Genomic DNA, 16,049 nt, shown 5'->3' with positions numbered 1-16,049 from the left:
TGAATACTCAGGTGTTTTGGAATCGAGCCTTCTGCAAATTGTAGAGATACGAAAGATTAAAATTTTTCTAGTTTCATGGAAATTCCAAAAAGTTGGTTGACTCACAGTTTTCTACTTGAAAAAAATAAACTGTTACACATCATTCTGCACAACGAGCATATTACTGAAACAGTAAAGAATTGCAGTGCCAGAAATACATAATTCTTTGAAAATAGTGCATTATGTAATATGGAAAATTGGAAAAACTGGTGAATATAAATATAGATAAAATTTTGCCTACAGATATTACTGAAAAATAACACGAAGTATGCATAGCCCGTTTTTGATGCCTGATTTTGGAAAAACAAATTTGTAAATAAAATTTTGAATGTAGAGTAGTAGAGTGTTACCAAGCATTGTGTGGGAATTTGTTCCAGCTAGGAAGCCGACCATAGCGACTCAGTTGCATAGCGAGCGGGAGAGGGAACGTGAACGCGAACGGGACCGGGAAAGAGAACGAGAACGAGAACGAGAACGAGAACGAGAGCCAGATCGTGAACGAGAAAGGGAAAAAGAAAGAGAAAGAGAAAGAGAACGAGAGAGAGACAGGGACAGAGAACGTGACCGAGAAAGAGGAAACAATGTCAACAGTGGCCATCACGTTACGAGGAAAGAAGACCCGCCTCCCCATCCCACCGATTCTACGTCCCTTTATCACTCAAGACTCCCTTCTTTTCCCAGCCCTGCAGCACCACTTGGTCCCGCATCACTCAGCTCCGCATCCATCTGTTCAGTCAGTTCCACTCCCATGCCACCTCCACTGAGCTCGACACTACCTCCTCTAAATTTGGGACCTCCACCTATAAGTTCAGCGACTATAGGCCCACCCCCCCCAATCCCCTCGATATCATCGATGCCAACTATGCCCTCGATACCTTCCTTGGCCCCCAGCATTATTGGACCCCCGCCACCTCTCAGTCTGCCTCTAGCACCAATAATTTCCATACCTTCCATACATTTACCTTCTGCACCGTCAAGTACCATTCATTCTAGTCAGCACATAACTACGATAACGAGCGTTACTACAACCAAAACAATGCATCATCAACGTACAAATCCTATTGGCTGCACCACGACAAATTCGTCGTCTTTCGGCGGTACGACAACTACTCATGCAACGCATATATTAACAACGCCAAGTGCCGTTCCGCCAACGTTGAACAATTTGGCGAACCAATCGCCCAGTATTCACAAATCTTCTCCTCCTCCACCCCTTTCAAATAATCATAGTTCTAGAAATAAAGATGTCCTGTCACAGCCGACCACGCCTCAGCCGGCGTTTGTCAGGCCTTTTGAGGACTCATTTCGCGCTACTTCGAAACCACAATTGAGACCCGTACTCAATAGTCATAATCAAAATGTCCCGAACCAAATCAATCATCAAGAGTCAGTAGTGAAGTCGTCGTCGTCGTCATCCTCGTCGAGTTTGTGTTCAACGACCCAAGCGGTCACCACACAGTCAATCCAAGATGGTTTGCCGGAAAATGTCAGTAAATCATTGACGTCATCTACGAATCATCAGCTCCCCTCCCAATCTATTCCATACTCGACTCCGCAGTTTCATCATCCTCATCTTCCCGTTCCTCATGTCCCCAGCTTGTATAAGCCACCTCATTTCACCCCCCCTTCCACCCATCATCAACAACAACAACAACAACAACAACAACAACAACAACAACAACAACAACAACAACAACAACAGCAACAACAACAACCACACCACCACCAGCAACAACAACAACAACAACATCCTTCTAATAAGTTAAATATTCCTAATGTAAGCATTAATCATAATACTACCACAAATATTAGTAATAATACGATTAGTACGAAACCGCCAACGCCGCACCATGTAAGCGAAGCACTGCCAACAGCAGGCAACCTTCAGCGAACCGATGTCCAAATAAATATTAATAATAACTGTATTACTAATGATAAAACTTCTGCGAATGCTAATTACTACAATAATCATATTATGAGTGGATCGAAAGCCATTAGTCGGAATTACAAATGTAATTTAGAAAACGTCCAGAGAGATGTACAGAAGAATTGTGCTGGAAATAATGAAAGAAACGAAAGCGATCTATCGCGACATACACTGTTGAACCAAAATCATTCGACTATCAATACATTGTTATCGGATAAATCTCCTGTACTGTCGCAGTCAACTTATGACCATAACAACAAAGGGCCTACTTTTCAACCCTTAAATTTAAATACAAATGATAAAGATTGTAAGTCTGATATCGATGTCAAACCCCAGATGGATCAAAGTACTATTATGTCCACATTACCGTATCAACCAGTTGTAAAGTTCAGTTTAAGTGATGTCGCGCAAAAACCAATTGGTACTACTCAATTGATGCAGAGTATTAAATCGGAGGAAGTTTTGCGCACCTGCCAGAATGTCTCAAATGTTCTTTTGCAAATACCAAAATATCAAGAAAAGTTATTGAATTTCTCAAATAATGAACTCAAATCTGCATTTTGCTTTACCGACAAGTGCAATAATGTGACTGAGATTTCCGTGAAGTGTGAATCGGCTGTGTTAAATGTGCCTGATCTCAGCAAGTCCTTAGTCAAGCACGAAACTGTGAACGATAAATCATTCTTGATGCCCGAGAAACCGAAAGAGTTAACATCGATGCTGGACCTTGCTGAAAAACGAAGGAAACGTAAACGGGAGAAAACCATCGGAGCCAGTGTAAGCTCTGAATCAGAAAGTGAAGAAGATGTCAAAGATTCGGATCTGTGGATAACCAAAGGGCCGCCTTCTAAGCTTCAATGTCCTGCCAAGAAACTTTCTTTCCTTGCCATGTTCGGACTGACCACTCTTAGCACTAGAAATGGTAAGATAGTATCTCAATGGAATAAAATAATCTGTAATAATTGGATTTCAAAGGCTAACTTTGCGTCTAAAAACTTGTTAAAAAATGAACGAATTTTAGAATTTTGTTTTGATACCTTGAACTTGAAACGTATCACTTGTCTGCAATCATTTTAATTACAAGACAACCGAAAAGTAATCAGAGAATAACAGAATGTGGATTTTCAAAATTCCTTTACAGAAATGGAACTTTCCAAGGTGGAAAAACGATATAAGCTAAATCCAGAGCCACCTGTTCCACCATTGGACTCTGAACCTATACTTGAATCTCTATTACCAATTCCACGGGAACATCCTGATGTGCTTCTTCAAACTCCCGATTTTGTAGGCAAAGCTGGGTTCCTCAATATTCTCGGGCTTGATGTTATGCCTCCAACCAAGAGAGATGGTAATATACTTGTCATCTTTTTTTTTTTTGTATTTACGGAAGAACATGTGATGATAGTTTATTATTCCCTTGAGCACTATCGTCATACACATTAGCGTCATTGGTGAAGAGTAAGAAATTAAATACTTTCCTTTAAATGGAAAATCACAGTCGGATCTGCAACGAAGTAATGAAGAATATGATTAAGAATCTGGATTACTTTGTTTCTTTTGCATTAACAACAATGTGTAAAACATTACAGAAGCGGAAGTAAGCTGGCAATACATTCTCAAGGATCGGAAAAAACGGAAAAGTGTCAACACAGTGACAGCTTACTGTGAAAGAATTGCCAGAGTTTATTCAAGAAATCCACCGTTGTTACCAAGACCACCGCAGAAAATGCGACTACTGGACAGAGTGAAATCAAAACATTTACCAGAGCGACCACCACCGTTACCACCTTTGGTTCCAAATATAGTACCAAGGTTCCACTCTGTCTTACCCACACCTGGAGAGAATGGCGTTAAGCAACATTGCAAAATACCAGAGATTTGTCAGGCTGACGATTCGATTGATGATAAAGATGACAAGGATAAATCGAGGTGGGATGGTATCGAAGATACCATGATCGCATACATGGAATATTCAAAAGGTCCGTAATTATTATCTACAACAATCAGCTTAAATTTTAGAATCATTGCGAATGTGAATAATTGAAATCCATTATGTGAAAAATGCATACGATATCGTCAACGTGGGTGAATATGTTTTTCTAATTGATTCTATTTTCTTTGTATTTTTTTTTTATAGAAAAATCGTTGGAGAGAACAGTCTTAGCTGCGCAAACGGCGAAACTAGCAGCACGGACAAATAATCTGAGATCAGAGGCAATCCAACTAGAAAGAAGAAGATACGATTTATTGTCCAATTGCTCCGCCCTTGAGACAGAGAGGCGATGCCTCAGCGAGCAGATAGAAAGAATTAACGCTCTTCTGAGAACCCTGAGGTAGCAATACGCGACGCACAACACGGAAACTCATTCATCTGTGATATTATCGACGGGTTAAGAGAGCCGTTGGTATCTAAATAGTTGAAACAACAAACAATTTTTTAACAATTTTAGATAAGTAAATGTAAGATACATTGACCAAGTGTACAGCATTTTTTTAGTCTTTTATCACAGTTTACTTTATTTGTAATGAATTAAAGCTATACTGGTAGTTTTTCTAAATCCAGAAATTTTAGTTATTCGATATTTAGGCATTCTTTTACATAGCGATTGTTACATGAAGTTTAAACGTGTCTTAACCATTTCTAAAACAACTCGTAAAAAGAGTCTGATTAGAATATGCTATTTGAAAGACATGTTGAATATTGTGTATGAAATCAGAGGGGACTAGTGTTTAAAGTGTTGTAAGTAATCATATCAATATGATACGAACGTGTAAAAATGAAGTGTAAAGAAAACGAATCAAAATACAAATTTCTCTTCAATTAATAAGGAAGTTTTAGTGTTTCATAATTTTTACTGACGGCTCTTTAACCCAAGGTATAAGATAAATAATTATAATTTGTATAATATTTTATTGAATATAGAGAGAACACTCATGTAACTTATTTTATTCTCTGTAATGTGGACTTGTATTTAAATATTGAAAAGGATATTCTATCATATGATTCGCACGTTTACTGATTAGTAGCATGTGTATTGATAAGATAAACATAGAAGAGAAGGATCTCAATTTAATAACTGCAAAATCGAAGATAATTGATTTTTAAACAATGCGAATATCTTTTATATTGAAGTAAAATTGTTTATCGAACATTCGCCATTTGATGAACCTCTGAAAGATACTTCTAATTTGTTGTAAGTACACCAGTGTCTTCTCGAAACGGTCACTTTTTGTGGTTCAATATTTTCCGCATGTAATAATTGAAACGCTAATAATTATTTGGAATTCGCATAATTTTTCGGACACATGTATTGCAATTTTTATAAACTGTAGACTCAACCATTGAATAAGAATAATAAGATCCTCCTTCAATTCTATGTTGAATACTTACAATAATAATAATAATGTCTGCAATGGCCAGTGAATTTCAAAGAAGTGAAAAACGATGTTGAGGTACTTAACAAAAAACAAGGTTATAAAAAATAATGACTTGACTTTTACCATAAAATTGCGTGAGTACATTCCATGAAAATGCTTGTTACCCGCTAAACCTTTAACATTCCATGTATTGAACGGACCTTGAAAAAATATGAGTAAACGTGAAATAACATTTTTATTTAATATCATCCATTTCTTGGCAGACCGTAATTATTATACTTCACCTGGGTCCTATTTAGTTCTTTCTTTCTTGTTTTCACATTTTCGAATAATTTGGCGTACTGATTCAAATCTCATTGTGCTCTCTAAATTGATTATCTCCTTGCTCCGTATAATGTAGCATCATATCTACCCGCCTTCCCTGTTATAACCCGCAAATCAATTTTGTCTGTGTTTTCAACGTTTTGTTCATTGAGTGCCTACATTTGTAAATATCATTATTTTTATGTATTGTGTAATATTAAGGCATCTGTAGAAATCTGCAGGTACCTTTCTGGCCAGAACAAGAGCCTAAAAGTAAACTGTTCGAAAACACTTTGTCTGCCTCCTTTATCTCCCTTTTATTAAAAGTTAATTGTAAAATATTAAAGTAGTCTTTGAAATTATCTTATAAATTCTTATGAAAAGAAATCAGTCGACAAGGTAATTCACCGTACATAATATGCATATTTTCGGTCGACGCTTTATGTAGTCAGTTTTTTTGTTTTTAAATCTTCTAATTGCCATAATTGAAGCATAAATTATATGTATCCATAAATACAAGAAAGCTTTTTCAAATGGTGCGTTTTATTTGCGAGCCTCATAAAAATAGAAGAGGACAAGGACGACGTTCGATTGGTTTAATTCTAGATACTAACCAATGAGGTAACGCTTCTCATGCTTTTTTGTTTTCAAAGTATGGTGCTGCCATCCGACGGAATGAAATAATACGAATTCCACAGCCTTCCGTGTCAAAAAATTTTCCCGCGCAAACGAGCGCTATCAAGACAGTGGGCGCCAAAATACGTGACATCCGACATCATTTGCTGTTCGGTAACGGTAGGAAGAGGTTGCAGTTGTGATTAGACTTTCTATCCGTGTAGAATCAATCTCGAAATATGTCCGGTCGTGGTAAAGGAGGTGAGTAGCATCAAAGCTTCCGAGAATAATTAGCCAGATTCTCAAACAACAGGACGCATTAAAAGTTTCTTATTGATTTTTAAAGGCAAGACCAAGGGAAAGGCGAAGACTCGCAGCAGCAGGGCTGGGCTTCAATTTCCCGTAGGTCGTATCCACCGGCTCCTGAGGAAAGGAAACTATGCCGAACGTGTCGGAGCCGGTGCTCCGGTTTACCTAGCTGCGGTCATGGAATATTTGGCCGCCGAAGTTCTCGAGTTGGCTGGAAATGCTGCGAGAGACAACAAGAAGACGAGGTTAGTCCTATCAGCACCCTTATTTTCACAACCACAATACCATAGTTCAGAAGTATAGACAACCCACAGATTACTCCTTCATTTTCTCTTATTCACTACAATTTTTTCACTGTATAATATGATAAATCTCATCCAAAGTAGGTTTAACATTTCTTACGGAATCGAGCGAAATTTGCGTCGTTATTATCGCGTGCCGTTTTTTTCCTCTGTTTCGGTACAATCATTTGTCTCCTGTGAAGATACATTGAATATACATTGTACACATGAAGAACTGCTTTGAAATTAATCCTAATAACAGTACAGTGTGTAATAATTCGTGTGATAAAATAGATGTATGTATGAATATATTTATACGTGAACATGGCCGAACAATTCCATTTCAACCTAATGCAAAGAAACTTGTTTTTGCACCAACGAAACTCTCCCCCTTCTCCTAAAACATTATGACAATCTACACGTTTTCTAAATGGAATTCTCGATTTGGGAAAACAGTACCCAATTTCATGTAACTGAACTATGCGTACACACAGATATTTGAAAAATCCTGCAGTCAGACGTACAACATTTACTTCAGGAAATTGCATTTATTGACCATATTTATGTTTTATTTTACAGAATAATCCCTCGTCACCTCCAACTAGCCATTCGTAATGATGAAGAATTGAACAAACTACTTTCTGGAGTGACTATTGCACAGGGTGGTGTTCTGCCCAACATCCAGGCAGTTTTATTGCCTAAAAAGACTGGAAGTAGCAGTGGATCTGGCAAGGGAGACAAGGCCTCTCAAGAATACTAAATTAAGATATTACATTAGTGCGAGCGCGAACTTACATTTGACCTTATAAAACCTGACAATTCAATGCAACACATTTATTTACATTCACTAAAAATTGGCAAGATCAGATGTGTAAAAGCACTGAACAAAATTGCAAGTTGAATTTATTTTGTTTCTTTTTTTTCAGTATTGAATAAATGAATCGCGTTATGCGTATGATTCATTGTATGATGCTTATGTTTGACGGCATCCTTCGTTTTTCAAACTGTTTTTTATATTTATGTATTAATTTTTGCCATTGTATTATTTCGCGAATTTTTTTGTTTCAATTTTGATAAGTGAGTAGATCAAAGGTGACAAACAATAAATGGCCTGCGGCGTTATCATAATAATACTAACTTTTATTGACCTGATAACTGATCCCACAGTATGACGAATTGGTGGGAACATTTCTTGAAAATTGTACCTATTTGTACGTACATAAGCGATATCTTGACATGGAAAAATAACCCGAACGAAAAATGACAAGCGGTTTCAATAATTGTGTAGTGTTTTTGGTTTGTCTCGTCACTTTTTCATCTTACCGCAATTTCAGTAGCCCAATTATTTCTGATAATTTAGAGTGTAGACTATATTCAAGAAAGAGTGTTTTGATTATAACATCAACAAGCATGCAGCTTATACTCTCGTATTTATTATTTGACGTATGCAGCACACAATTTTTTAAGTCCAGGGATATCAGGTTTGATCATCATAAATCTTCAAAGAACCGAATAAAGAATTAATTTACAATCAGATTCAAGCTTCGAATCGACCATTCATTCAAATTGATCAAAACGTTTCTCTGTTGACTCAAGGCTCCAAAATTGTAACTTTTGGTCGGGACTGTAGAAACCGTCACAATCGTGTAGTACGTGAAGTTTGTAATAACAGGAATAACTAATAACAGTCCGCAATATTCTTCAGACGAAAATATCGAAACCAAAGTACAATTCTTCATTGGTACAATCATGAGCACGCTTTATGTCTATAAGCTACTTCCGCCTCCGCTAGCAGACCATTTTAATAGTTCGTGGCTTGTAGCTGTATGTTAAAGTGTTCGTGCGACATGACATATGATTTTTAACTCAGCGTCCGTTAGTAATATTATATCTAGCCACTAATTGTACAGTTAAAAATTCAGCGATGTCTTCGTCAGACGTTTCGATGCTCGTAGATATGGGTTTCAGCCAGGCAAAAGCGTGAGTATTGACAGAAAATAATGATCTTGTGATTCCTAACCTCTTCGGAAAAAACCGGAATCATTTTTGCAGATTTTAAATACCCTACCACCCTCAGTTAAATAATCACTGTATTTTTCATTCGTGTGTTTTCTGTAATTGTTTTTCAGCGAGCGAGCCCTACAAATTACCGGAAACAAAGGCGTCGAGCCGGCTATGGAATGGTACGAATGAAAAACAATTTGTCTTCATCCTACTGATTAAATATTGCAAATTTTTTTAGGCTCCTTGCTCATTCCGATGAAGCTGAACCTTCCCCTGGGCTTACGGCCGAAAATCCTGTCAGTATACCCGTACCAGCAACTGAATCTCCACAGGAAAATATCGCTGATGCAAGTAACGAAGATGAATCAGCAGCAACTGCCAAATCCATTAAATGCGATGTGTGAGTATTAATGGTTGCATAAATTGTTATTTTCGTGCATTATAATGTCTGGCTAGTTTTTATCTCCTCATCTTTTCAAGAATGCATGATACAAAAGATTAATTAGAAAAGAGTTCCTTCGATCAATGGCCCTTCAGGTCACTTTATACGTAATGAACATGCAAAGGAATTTTTTCACAGATGTGGGAAACTATTCAAATCTAATTTAGAGGTGGAATTTCATGCCACAAAGTCCGGACATGACAGTTTCTCTGAAAGCACGGAAGAGAAGAAGCCACTGACGGAAGAGGAGAAGAAAGAGCAATTGAGGTTATTAGAAGAAAAAATGAGACAAAAGAGAAAAGAGCGAGAGGAACTGGAGAAAAAAGAAGCATTTGAAAAGGAGAAATTGAGGATACGCTCAGGCAAAGAGATGGTCGAAGCCAAGAAAAAGTATGCATCTTCAGTTTATTTATTGTAGGTTAAAGAACTGTTGCTCATTTGATATAAGAGAGATGAAATTGATCCTAATGACTTTGGTCTTAATAGAAAAACGCTCGTTATTATCGACTTGAATTGGATTTAATTAGCTTGGAATTTCATCAACGTTGTATTGTTAATTTATGTGATGGTACTTTATTATTTCATAGGCTTGAAGACTTGGAAATGAAGAAATTATTAGAGCAACGGAAAAGGGAAAAAGAAGAGGAGAAATTAGCAAAGCAGAGAGTAAGAGAGCAAATCGAAGCTGACAAAGCAGCAAGACGTGCTAGAGCCGCCTCTGACGCTGGACGTGTTACACTTTCCCCTGTAGCTTCGATTGCTGCGCCAACCGTCGTATCAACGGGTCCAAAAAAAAATTATAGCGAAACAAAATTGCAGGTGATTCATACACTGATTCTCTCTTTGACTTGTTTGAAACTACAAGTATATTAAATAACATCATGTATTATTTATGAAACATGATACTGATTAAAATGCAGCTTGAATTATGTATTTTAGATCAGACTAACGAATGGTCAGGCATTGACACAGACCTTTGGATCCAAGGAACAGCTTTCTGCTGTACGATTGTATATTGAAATGAATAGAACTGATGGTTCGGGGTTGTTTAATTTAATGACTACATTTCCTCGGAAAATTTTCACAGAGGACGATTACGAAAAACCATTGGACATTTTAGGTAAATGAATCTTTGTATGGGAAGCCAGTAGTACGTTTTGTAAATTGTTACCAATTATGTATTGAATTATTTTTAGGCTTGGTACCGACAGCTGTTGTGATAGTACAGAAGAAAACGGAATTACAGTAGCAGAAATTAGTGTCTTAATGGCATTATAAACTGCGTAATGCGATTACAATTTGACAAACATTAATACTAACTACATAAAATAATGTAAATTAAAGCACTTTAATACTATAAAATTGTTATTCATACCATTCATAGACCACTATTTGTAACGTTGCTGTAATACGTACATTCAATCATTCTGTAACTGGATTTTAACTTGGCACATCAATCAATTTTGAATTTCTTGTAATAATGTATGAGCATGAGATAACTCGTTTGGATTGCCCGTTCACCAAACAGCTCTTTGGGTACTTGAAAAAGTGCATATCATAGGTACAGTACATTTTTTTTATTCCAATGTGTATAATTTTTCTAAGAAAAAAAAAAAAATAAATAAGTTATGCTTTTATCAGTCACTAGTTTCCTGTCATAAAACTTGACACTGAAACATCGTATTTTCTTCGAGTTACATTATTACATTACAGTAGTTAAGTTGCTAGATATTTCTGGGTTGCTGTATAATGGCAATAGACAAAAATACACTCATAATACATTATACAATTTTCAATTTGCCTAGTTTGAACGTATTGATTACTATTTTACTAATATAACATTGTAATTGGATGGAACTGCACTGGGATAATTCACTGGCTTCTTCCGATCACAGTTTGAAGGAAAGTCAACGATGTTGTCACAATCAGTCAGCTTCAAGCCTTTATCCAGGCAAATCCGTATTTCGAATATGTAAGATTCATGCGTTTTCTACAATGTAATAATATAATATATGTAGAAATAACATTTGTTTGAGACAATTTTCGGCTATCATGTCAAGTAAGGATGTAGAGATTTTGGTATTCCAATAATTATATCTCTGTCAAAAAGAAACTTAAATATTTAAAAACAGAATATTGTTGCATAATCTGACGATAACTTAAAATATCAACGATGGTACAAAACATTGAATGAAATTAATATTAAAAAGAAAGTCTCACCGGATTTTTGATACACTCGACCTCAATAGTTTTTCCTAAAATCTTTTCCACACTACTAATGATTTGCTCTACGGCATAAGCTTGACCAACGAATATTCCTGCCTTGGCAAGCACATGAGTCATGTCATATTCTTTCAACAGATCCAATCCTTTTTGAAAATATTTCAATTCTGTATTCAAAGGTTCAAGGACGGATGCACAGGTACCATGTTTATCCCACTCATGTTTCCAGAATGAAAAGTGTGGTGTTCCATCTTCAATGTTTATCCATTTCTCATCTAACTGATGTATTATTGGGATTAAAGTAGACGCATTAAAACCCTGTGTCTTATTGCAGAAAAGTGGGCCAATTTTGTGGAACTGAGTAGGCCAAATTCCATGGATTGTCCACTCCTCTTGCCTTGGTAAAAAGCAACGATGAGATGGAACCTTTTCTTTCCACTGGGAGCAAACTGTCTCTGGCCAATGTTGAGTGAAAACGATAACATCAAAATTTTCTCCTGCTGACGTTGCTTGGTTAGAGTTGGGTCGCGAACTAAATAAATTCAGTTTGTAATTACCACAAAAAAAAAAAACGTTTTTTCACTGTTAAATTCGCTGTTTCAGTTGCTATCAAGTAATTGTGATTCTTCTGTCTGTAAACTTACATTACAAACTGAATTTTTTTTTTGTGATGAGAATCTGTTTAAGGAAACTAAAAACTATCACTATTTGGAATGTTACTTAAACCACATACATCGACATTCTTATTTGTAATTTTGTCATATACATTATTTTGTTAGATGTTTACAAATTTTCTTAATCAAAAATGAAGTAATTATATCAATAAGAGATTATCTACTTCCCCCTGCGATAAGCCGTGCAATACGCCTAACTTAACTTGTGTGCAAGTATAGGTTTGTATAAAATATATGACTCATTATTGTAGCAAACGATATGTTTCAAAGCACACCCTAGATCGATTGCATAATTACTACATGGTTTATCTATAAAACTGAACACAAGATCTCTAATGGATGAAGCCAAACAATTAGTAATGGCGCAAATAGAGACACACAAATAATGAACATTTAGTCAATACTCTCAAAATGCAGTTTAAAAGTTATTGAAATAAATAATATGACTTAAATTTAGACTTACCGGCAATATGTAACCTGGAGAGATACAGTCAGTAAGAAAAGAATTGCCGAAAAATTGAAATTGGATAACATCTTGCTGTAGGATTTGCTAATAATTGAAACTATAGTAAATTCTAGTATTGCTTCTCAAACTCCGACCAGCAGCTAGCTCTTTAGTGCTGCAGCTAGTGGAATCAGCTGCTGGCAGAAGCTCTGTCACAAACGACGATTCCCTCTCTCCGCTTCGCAGACTTCGGTCACGCTTTGTTCTAGCGGCGTCCTAGTTTCCGCCGAATGCCATACAAAGATCTGCCAAATCGGACTTGGGACTGGGAGTCGGGCGCAGCGGGTTGCTACGTGGCATGGCAAATGTGTCTAGTGATACTTATAACGAACGATTTTACAGCTCCAGCTAAGGTCGAGCGTCGGACGTAGGTAAAATCGTTTTGGTTTCAGAGTTATCAGGTAAACCTTTAATGACTGCTCTTGTCCATCAAAAAGGGTTAGCTAGTTAATGTCTTTGTAATTCTCCAGAAATTCAAAGATAAAACACCTTGAACATTGCAGGACCAACAGCGGAAAAAATTCGCAGAAAATACGGAGTTTTCCATATTTTGGCTGCAACTTTCGATCCGCTGTTCGCAGAGACTTTAATTCAATTACTCGCAATCGTTTTCTCTGGCAAATTATGTCGATTATAATCGAATACTCGCACGAGTTTTGGGTTGCAATATACCTGTACGTACTCGATTTAAATGCGTATACCTTTGTACACATTGGTGTATTACAGTATGTATTAACGTTGACCGAAGAATATAAAGACGGATACCCCTGGGCCCCCTGGGTAAATTTTTGTGACCAGTTTTCGGCGGGCAAGATGGGCCTGGGAGCGTAAAAGGGTTCTGCTCTATCGACTCTACCTAACGGGCTCGCATCGACAGCACCGACATTCGCAGCAGCCAAAGTAGTGTCGGTATGAAAGCTTGAGATTGAGTCGGTACACAGTGAGTACGTAAGACTAGTTGTCGACTGCAACTTAGAAATGTCGATCAACTCAATCATCCCCGTGAAAAGACGCGTAACCGCGTCCACCGCCAGACGCCTCCGACGACCACCGCGTCCACCGCCAACGACCGCAACAACCTCCAAGCACTTCCAACCACCGCCAAACACTTCCTACCCCCTTCAATCACCGCCAAGCACCACCTGTCACCTCCTGCCTCCACAAAACACCTCCTACCACCTGCTACCACCCCCTATCACCTCCAACCACCACCTACCAGCTCTTACCATTTCCGAAAACCTCCAACCACCTTCGTCCTGTTTTAGCATCTATTTGTTTTAGTATCTACGTTGGGTAGAGAAGCAGAAATGTTTTTCGAAGTGTTCTTAGAGCAAAAAATTCCGAGTAACTGTAATACATCGCGGATGCGCTAATTTTGATAGAGCGATTTTTGTTTTTTTGATAGGGAGAGATAGAAAGAAGCTTCTTAAAACTTCGAGTGTATTTTAACACACATTTGAAAGGTACAAGCAAAAATTGTTTTCATCCAACTGTCGCAGAACGGCAGCGTTATTAGCTGACCCGTTCACTGAAGAATATAGATATATTTAGTCAACGGGTGACCATCGAAGGACCTAGCCGCTTGAGTCTGGAATCGGCAGGAAAGATAAAGTGCGTATTTCTTGTCTGAAATGTAAAAACTAAAATCATTATACATCATATTATATCATCATACATCATACATCATACATAGTAGTTCGAAACCAAAGTTGGGATGTTCAGAAAGTGATGTCACCCAAATTTTTTTTTCTCTTGACTTCATCGATCTATGTAGACGAAAATCAGCTAATCGAATTTCTCAGTGTGGAAACAACCGCGCAGTAAAGCGGACGAATGAGAATCGCGCTCCGCAGACCTCGACTACCGGGTTCTCTACCTCCTGTATTCTGCGCTCCGGATGCGCTACCTGGTGCAACTCGAATTCCAGGAAAAGCGCTCCGTAGTTTTTACGCTCCAGGTCCGCTACTTGGTGAAACTCGAGTTCCAAGTCAAGCGCTCCGTAGTTTCTACGCTCCAGGTTGGCTACCTAGTTCAACTCGAGTTCCAGGACAAGCGCTCCGTAGTTTCTACGCTCCAGGTCGGCTACCTGATGCAACTCAAATTCCAGGACAAGCGCTCCGTAGTTTCTACGCTCCAAGTCGGCTACCTGGTGAAACTCGACTTCCAGGACGAGCGCTCCGTAGTTTCTGCGCTTCAGGTTGGCTACCTGGTGAAACTCGACTTCCATGACAAGCACTCCGTAGTTTCTACGCTCCAGGTCGGCTACCAGGTGCAACTCAAATTCCAGAACAAGCGCTCCGTAGTTTCTACGCTCCAGGTCGGCTACCTGGTGCAACTCAAATTCCAGGACAAGCGCTCCGTAGTTTCTACGCTCCAGGTCGGCTACCTGGTAGAATTCGACTTCCAGGACAAGCGCTCTGTAGTTTCTGCGCTCCAGGTCCGCTACCTGGTGAAACTCGACTTCCATGACAAGCACTCCGTAGTTTCTACGCTCCAGGTCGGCTACCAGGTGCAACTCAAATTCCAGAACAAGCGCTCCGTAGTTTCTACGCTCCAGGTCGGCTACCTGGTGCAACTCAAATTCCAGGACAAGCGCTCCGTAGTTTCTACGCTCCAGGTCGGCTACCTGGTAGAATTCGACTTCCAGGACAAGCGCTCTGTAGTTTCTGCGCTCCAGGTCCGCTACCTGGTGAAACTCGACTTCCATGACAAGCGCTCCGTAGTTCTGACTGTCCAGGCCCTTCACCTGGTAACTTTTGACGTTCAGGACTAATTTTCCGTAGTTCTGGTTCAACTTGTCATGTTAACAAAAGATTATTTCAATTCATTTTTCGCGCAAGCCCAAATTCAGTAGCTATCAATGGGCTAATAAAATTTCTATAATTTTTTATAATCTTCTCATAATTTTCTCGGTAAAATGTGTCGATAAAAAAATTGTAGTAATCCTTACACAATACTTTTGATATGTTCTAATACTAAAAATATTTATTAGTATTCGAAGTATAACCCGAGATGGTGAATGGTGATCGTTGGAGGTGGTTGTCGATGGTTGGAGGTGATTGGAGGTGGTTAGGGGTGGTTGCGGGTGATCAAGGTGGACGACGAGGAGGATGAGGAAGACAAGCAGAACAAGGTGGACAAGGAGAACGAGGGTTTCGGCACGGTGAAAAAACCATTTTAATAATATTGAATGGCAATTGTATTTGTATTTGATCTAAGATTTTTTAAACTTGTCATGTTTGAAATAAATTATTTCCATTCATTTTTCGCGCGAGCACGAATTCCGTAGCTATAAATGCGCTGATAGGGTAGAGGGTTTTTTGGAGCCGAAAGTTTTTGGTCTCAGATT

The 16,049-nt window shown here is 38.3% G+C and overlaps 5 protein-coding genes across 11 annotated transcripts in view; 4 read left to right on the top strand and 1 right to left on the bottom strand.

Moving 5' to 3' along the window:
- The window catches only part of LOC124178679, a 70,338-nt gene extending 64,399 nt beyond the window's left edge, over positions 1-5,939 (top strand). The window contains exons 13-16 of the mRNA XM_046562223.1: positions 417-2,888; positions 3,108-3,314; positions 3,556-3,945; positions 4,104-5,939. Of these exons, the coding sequence (XP_046418179.1) occupies positions 417-2,888; positions 3,108-3,314; positions 3,556-3,945; positions 4,104-4,303 (3,269 nt within the window). The 3' untranslated portion in view covers positions 4,304-5,939. The remainder of the gene's footprint in view (positions 1-416; positions 2,889-3,107; positions 3,315-3,555; positions 3,946-4,103) is intronic.
- A 424-nt stretch (positions 5,940-6,363) lies between these two features.
- On the top strand, positions 6,364-7,983 carry LOC124178683 (histone H2A-like). The gene is made up of 3 exons (XM_046562228.1): positions 6,364-6,523; positions 6,609-6,816; positions 7,432-7,983. The coding sequence occupies exons 1-3, from the start codon at positions 6,502-6,504 to the stop codon at positions 7,610-7,612; spliced, it is 411 nt and encodes a 136-aa protein (XP_046418184.1). The 5' UTR covers positions 6,364-6,501; the 3' UTR covers positions 7,613-7,983.
- A 149-nt stretch (positions 7,984-8,132) lies between these two features.
- LOC124178681 (UBX domain-containing protein 1) lies at positions 8,133-11,854 on the top strand. Of its 2 annotated transcripts, none has more exons than XR_006869869.1 (7): positions 8,133-8,832; positions 8,982-9,035; positions 9,095-9,256; positions 9,437-9,688; positions 9,886-10,117; positions 10,219-10,418; positions 10,495-11,854. XR_006869869.1 is itself a non-coding variant. In XM_046562226.1 (7 exons), the coding sequence occupies exons 1-7, from the start codon at positions 8,777-8,779 to the stop codon at positions 10,545-10,547; spliced, it is 990 nt and encodes a 329-aa protein (XP_046418182.1). In that variant the 5' UTR covers positions 8,133-8,776; the 3' UTR covers positions 10,548-11,854. The 2 variants fall into 2 exon arrangements, 1 of the variants encoding a protein (XP_046418182.1); XM_046562226.1 differs by having other exon boundaries at positions 10,238-10,418.
- On the bottom strand, positions 10,539-13,412 carry LOC124178682 (ribonuclease Oy). The gene is made up of 3 exons (XM_046562227.1): positions 12,659-13,412; positions 11,519-12,053; positions 10,539-11,288 (listed from the first exon to the last, which is right to left on the bottom strand). The coding sequence occupies exons 1-3, from the start codon at positions 12,727-12,729 to the stop codon at positions 11,121-11,123; spliced, it is 774 nt and encodes a 257-aa protein (XP_046418183.1). The 5' UTR covers positions 12,730-13,412; the 3' UTR covers positions 10,539-11,120.
- A 1,155-nt stretch (positions 13,413-14,567) lies between these two features.
- LOC124177319 lies at positions 14,568-15,547 on the top strand. 6 transcript variants are annotated; one of them, XM_046559542.1, is made up of 3 exons: positions 14,568-14,687; positions 14,868-15,077; positions 15,138-15,547. In XM_046559542.1, exons 1-3 carry the CDS (start codon positions 14,598-14,600, stop codon positions 15,471-15,473), a joined length of 636 nt encoding a protein of 211 aa, XP_046415498.1. In that variant the 5' UTR covers positions 14,568-14,597; the 3' UTR covers positions 15,474-15,547. The 6 variants fall into 6 exon arrangements, with proteins under 6 accessions (XP_046415498.1, XP_046415494.1, XP_046415497.1 ...); XM_046559538.1 differs by adding an exon at positions 14,742-14,867 and having other exon boundaries at positions 14,988-15,547; XM_046559541.1 differs by having other exon boundaries at positions 14,568-14,867; positions 14,988-15,077.
- The last annotated feature ends 502 nt before the right edge of the window (positions 15,548-16,049 follow it).

Source organism: Neodiprion fabricii, chromosome 3 (genome assembly GCF_021155785.1).
Source record: "Neodiprion fabricii isolate iyNeoFabr1 chromosome 3, iyNeoFabr1.1, whole genome shotgun sequence".
Taxonomy (NCBI): Eukaryota; Metazoa; Arthropoda; class Insecta; order Hymenoptera; family Diprionidae; genus Neodiprion; species Neodiprion fabricii.
The sequence above is the reverse complement of the archived record's forward strand: the minus strand, read 5'-3'. Positions and strand labels throughout refer to the sequence as shown.

Excerpts from the sequence above, each read along its gene's own strand:
- LOC124178683 (XM_046562228.1), top strand. The coding sequence starts at position 6,502 with ATGTCCGGTCGTGGTAAAGGAG. Across the intron at positions 6,524-6,608 it reads GTCCGGTCGTGGTAAAGGAG|GCAAGACCAAGGGAAAGGCG; the intron begins GTGAGTAGCATC and ends TGATTTTTAAAG. Across the intron at positions 6,817-7,431 it reads AGAGACAACAAGAAGACGAG|AATAATCCCTCGTCACCTCC; the intron begins GTTAGTCCTATC and ends TTTATTTTACAG.
- LOC124178681 (XM_046562226.1), top strand. The coding sequence starts at position 8,777 with ATGTCTTCGTCAGACGTTTCGATGCTCGTAGATATGGGTTTCAGCCAG. Across the intron at positions 10,118-10,237 it reads ATAGCGAAACAAAATTGCAG|ATCAGACTAACGAATGGTCA; the intron begins GTGATTCATACA and ends TATGTATTTTAG. Across the intron at positions 10,419-10,494 it reads AAAACCATTGGACATTTTAG|GCTTGGTACCGACAGCTGTT; the intron begins GTAAATGAATCT and ends AATTATTTTTAG.
- LOC124178682 (XM_046562227.1), bottom strand. The coding sequence starts at position 12,729 with ATGTTATCCAATTTCAATTTTTCGGCAATTCTTTTCTTACTGACTGTA. Across the intron at positions 12,054-12,658 it reads CTCCAGGTTACATATTGCCG|TTCGCGACCCAACTCTAACC; the intron begins GTAAGTCTAAAT and ends GAATTTATTTAG. Across the intron at positions 11,289-11,518 it reads TCGAGTGTATCAAAAATCCG|AAAACGCATGAATCTTACAT; the intron begins GTGAGACTTTCT and ends ATTACATTGTAG.
- LOC124177319 (XM_046559537.1), top strand. The coding sequence starts at position 14,598 with ATGCGCTACCTGGTGCAACTCGAATTCCAGGAAAAGCGCTCCGTAGTT. Across the intron at positions 14,868-14,987 it reads TGGTGAAACTCGACTTCCAG|AACAAGCGCTCCGTAGTTTC; the intron begins GACGAGCGCTCC and ends CTCAAATTCCAG.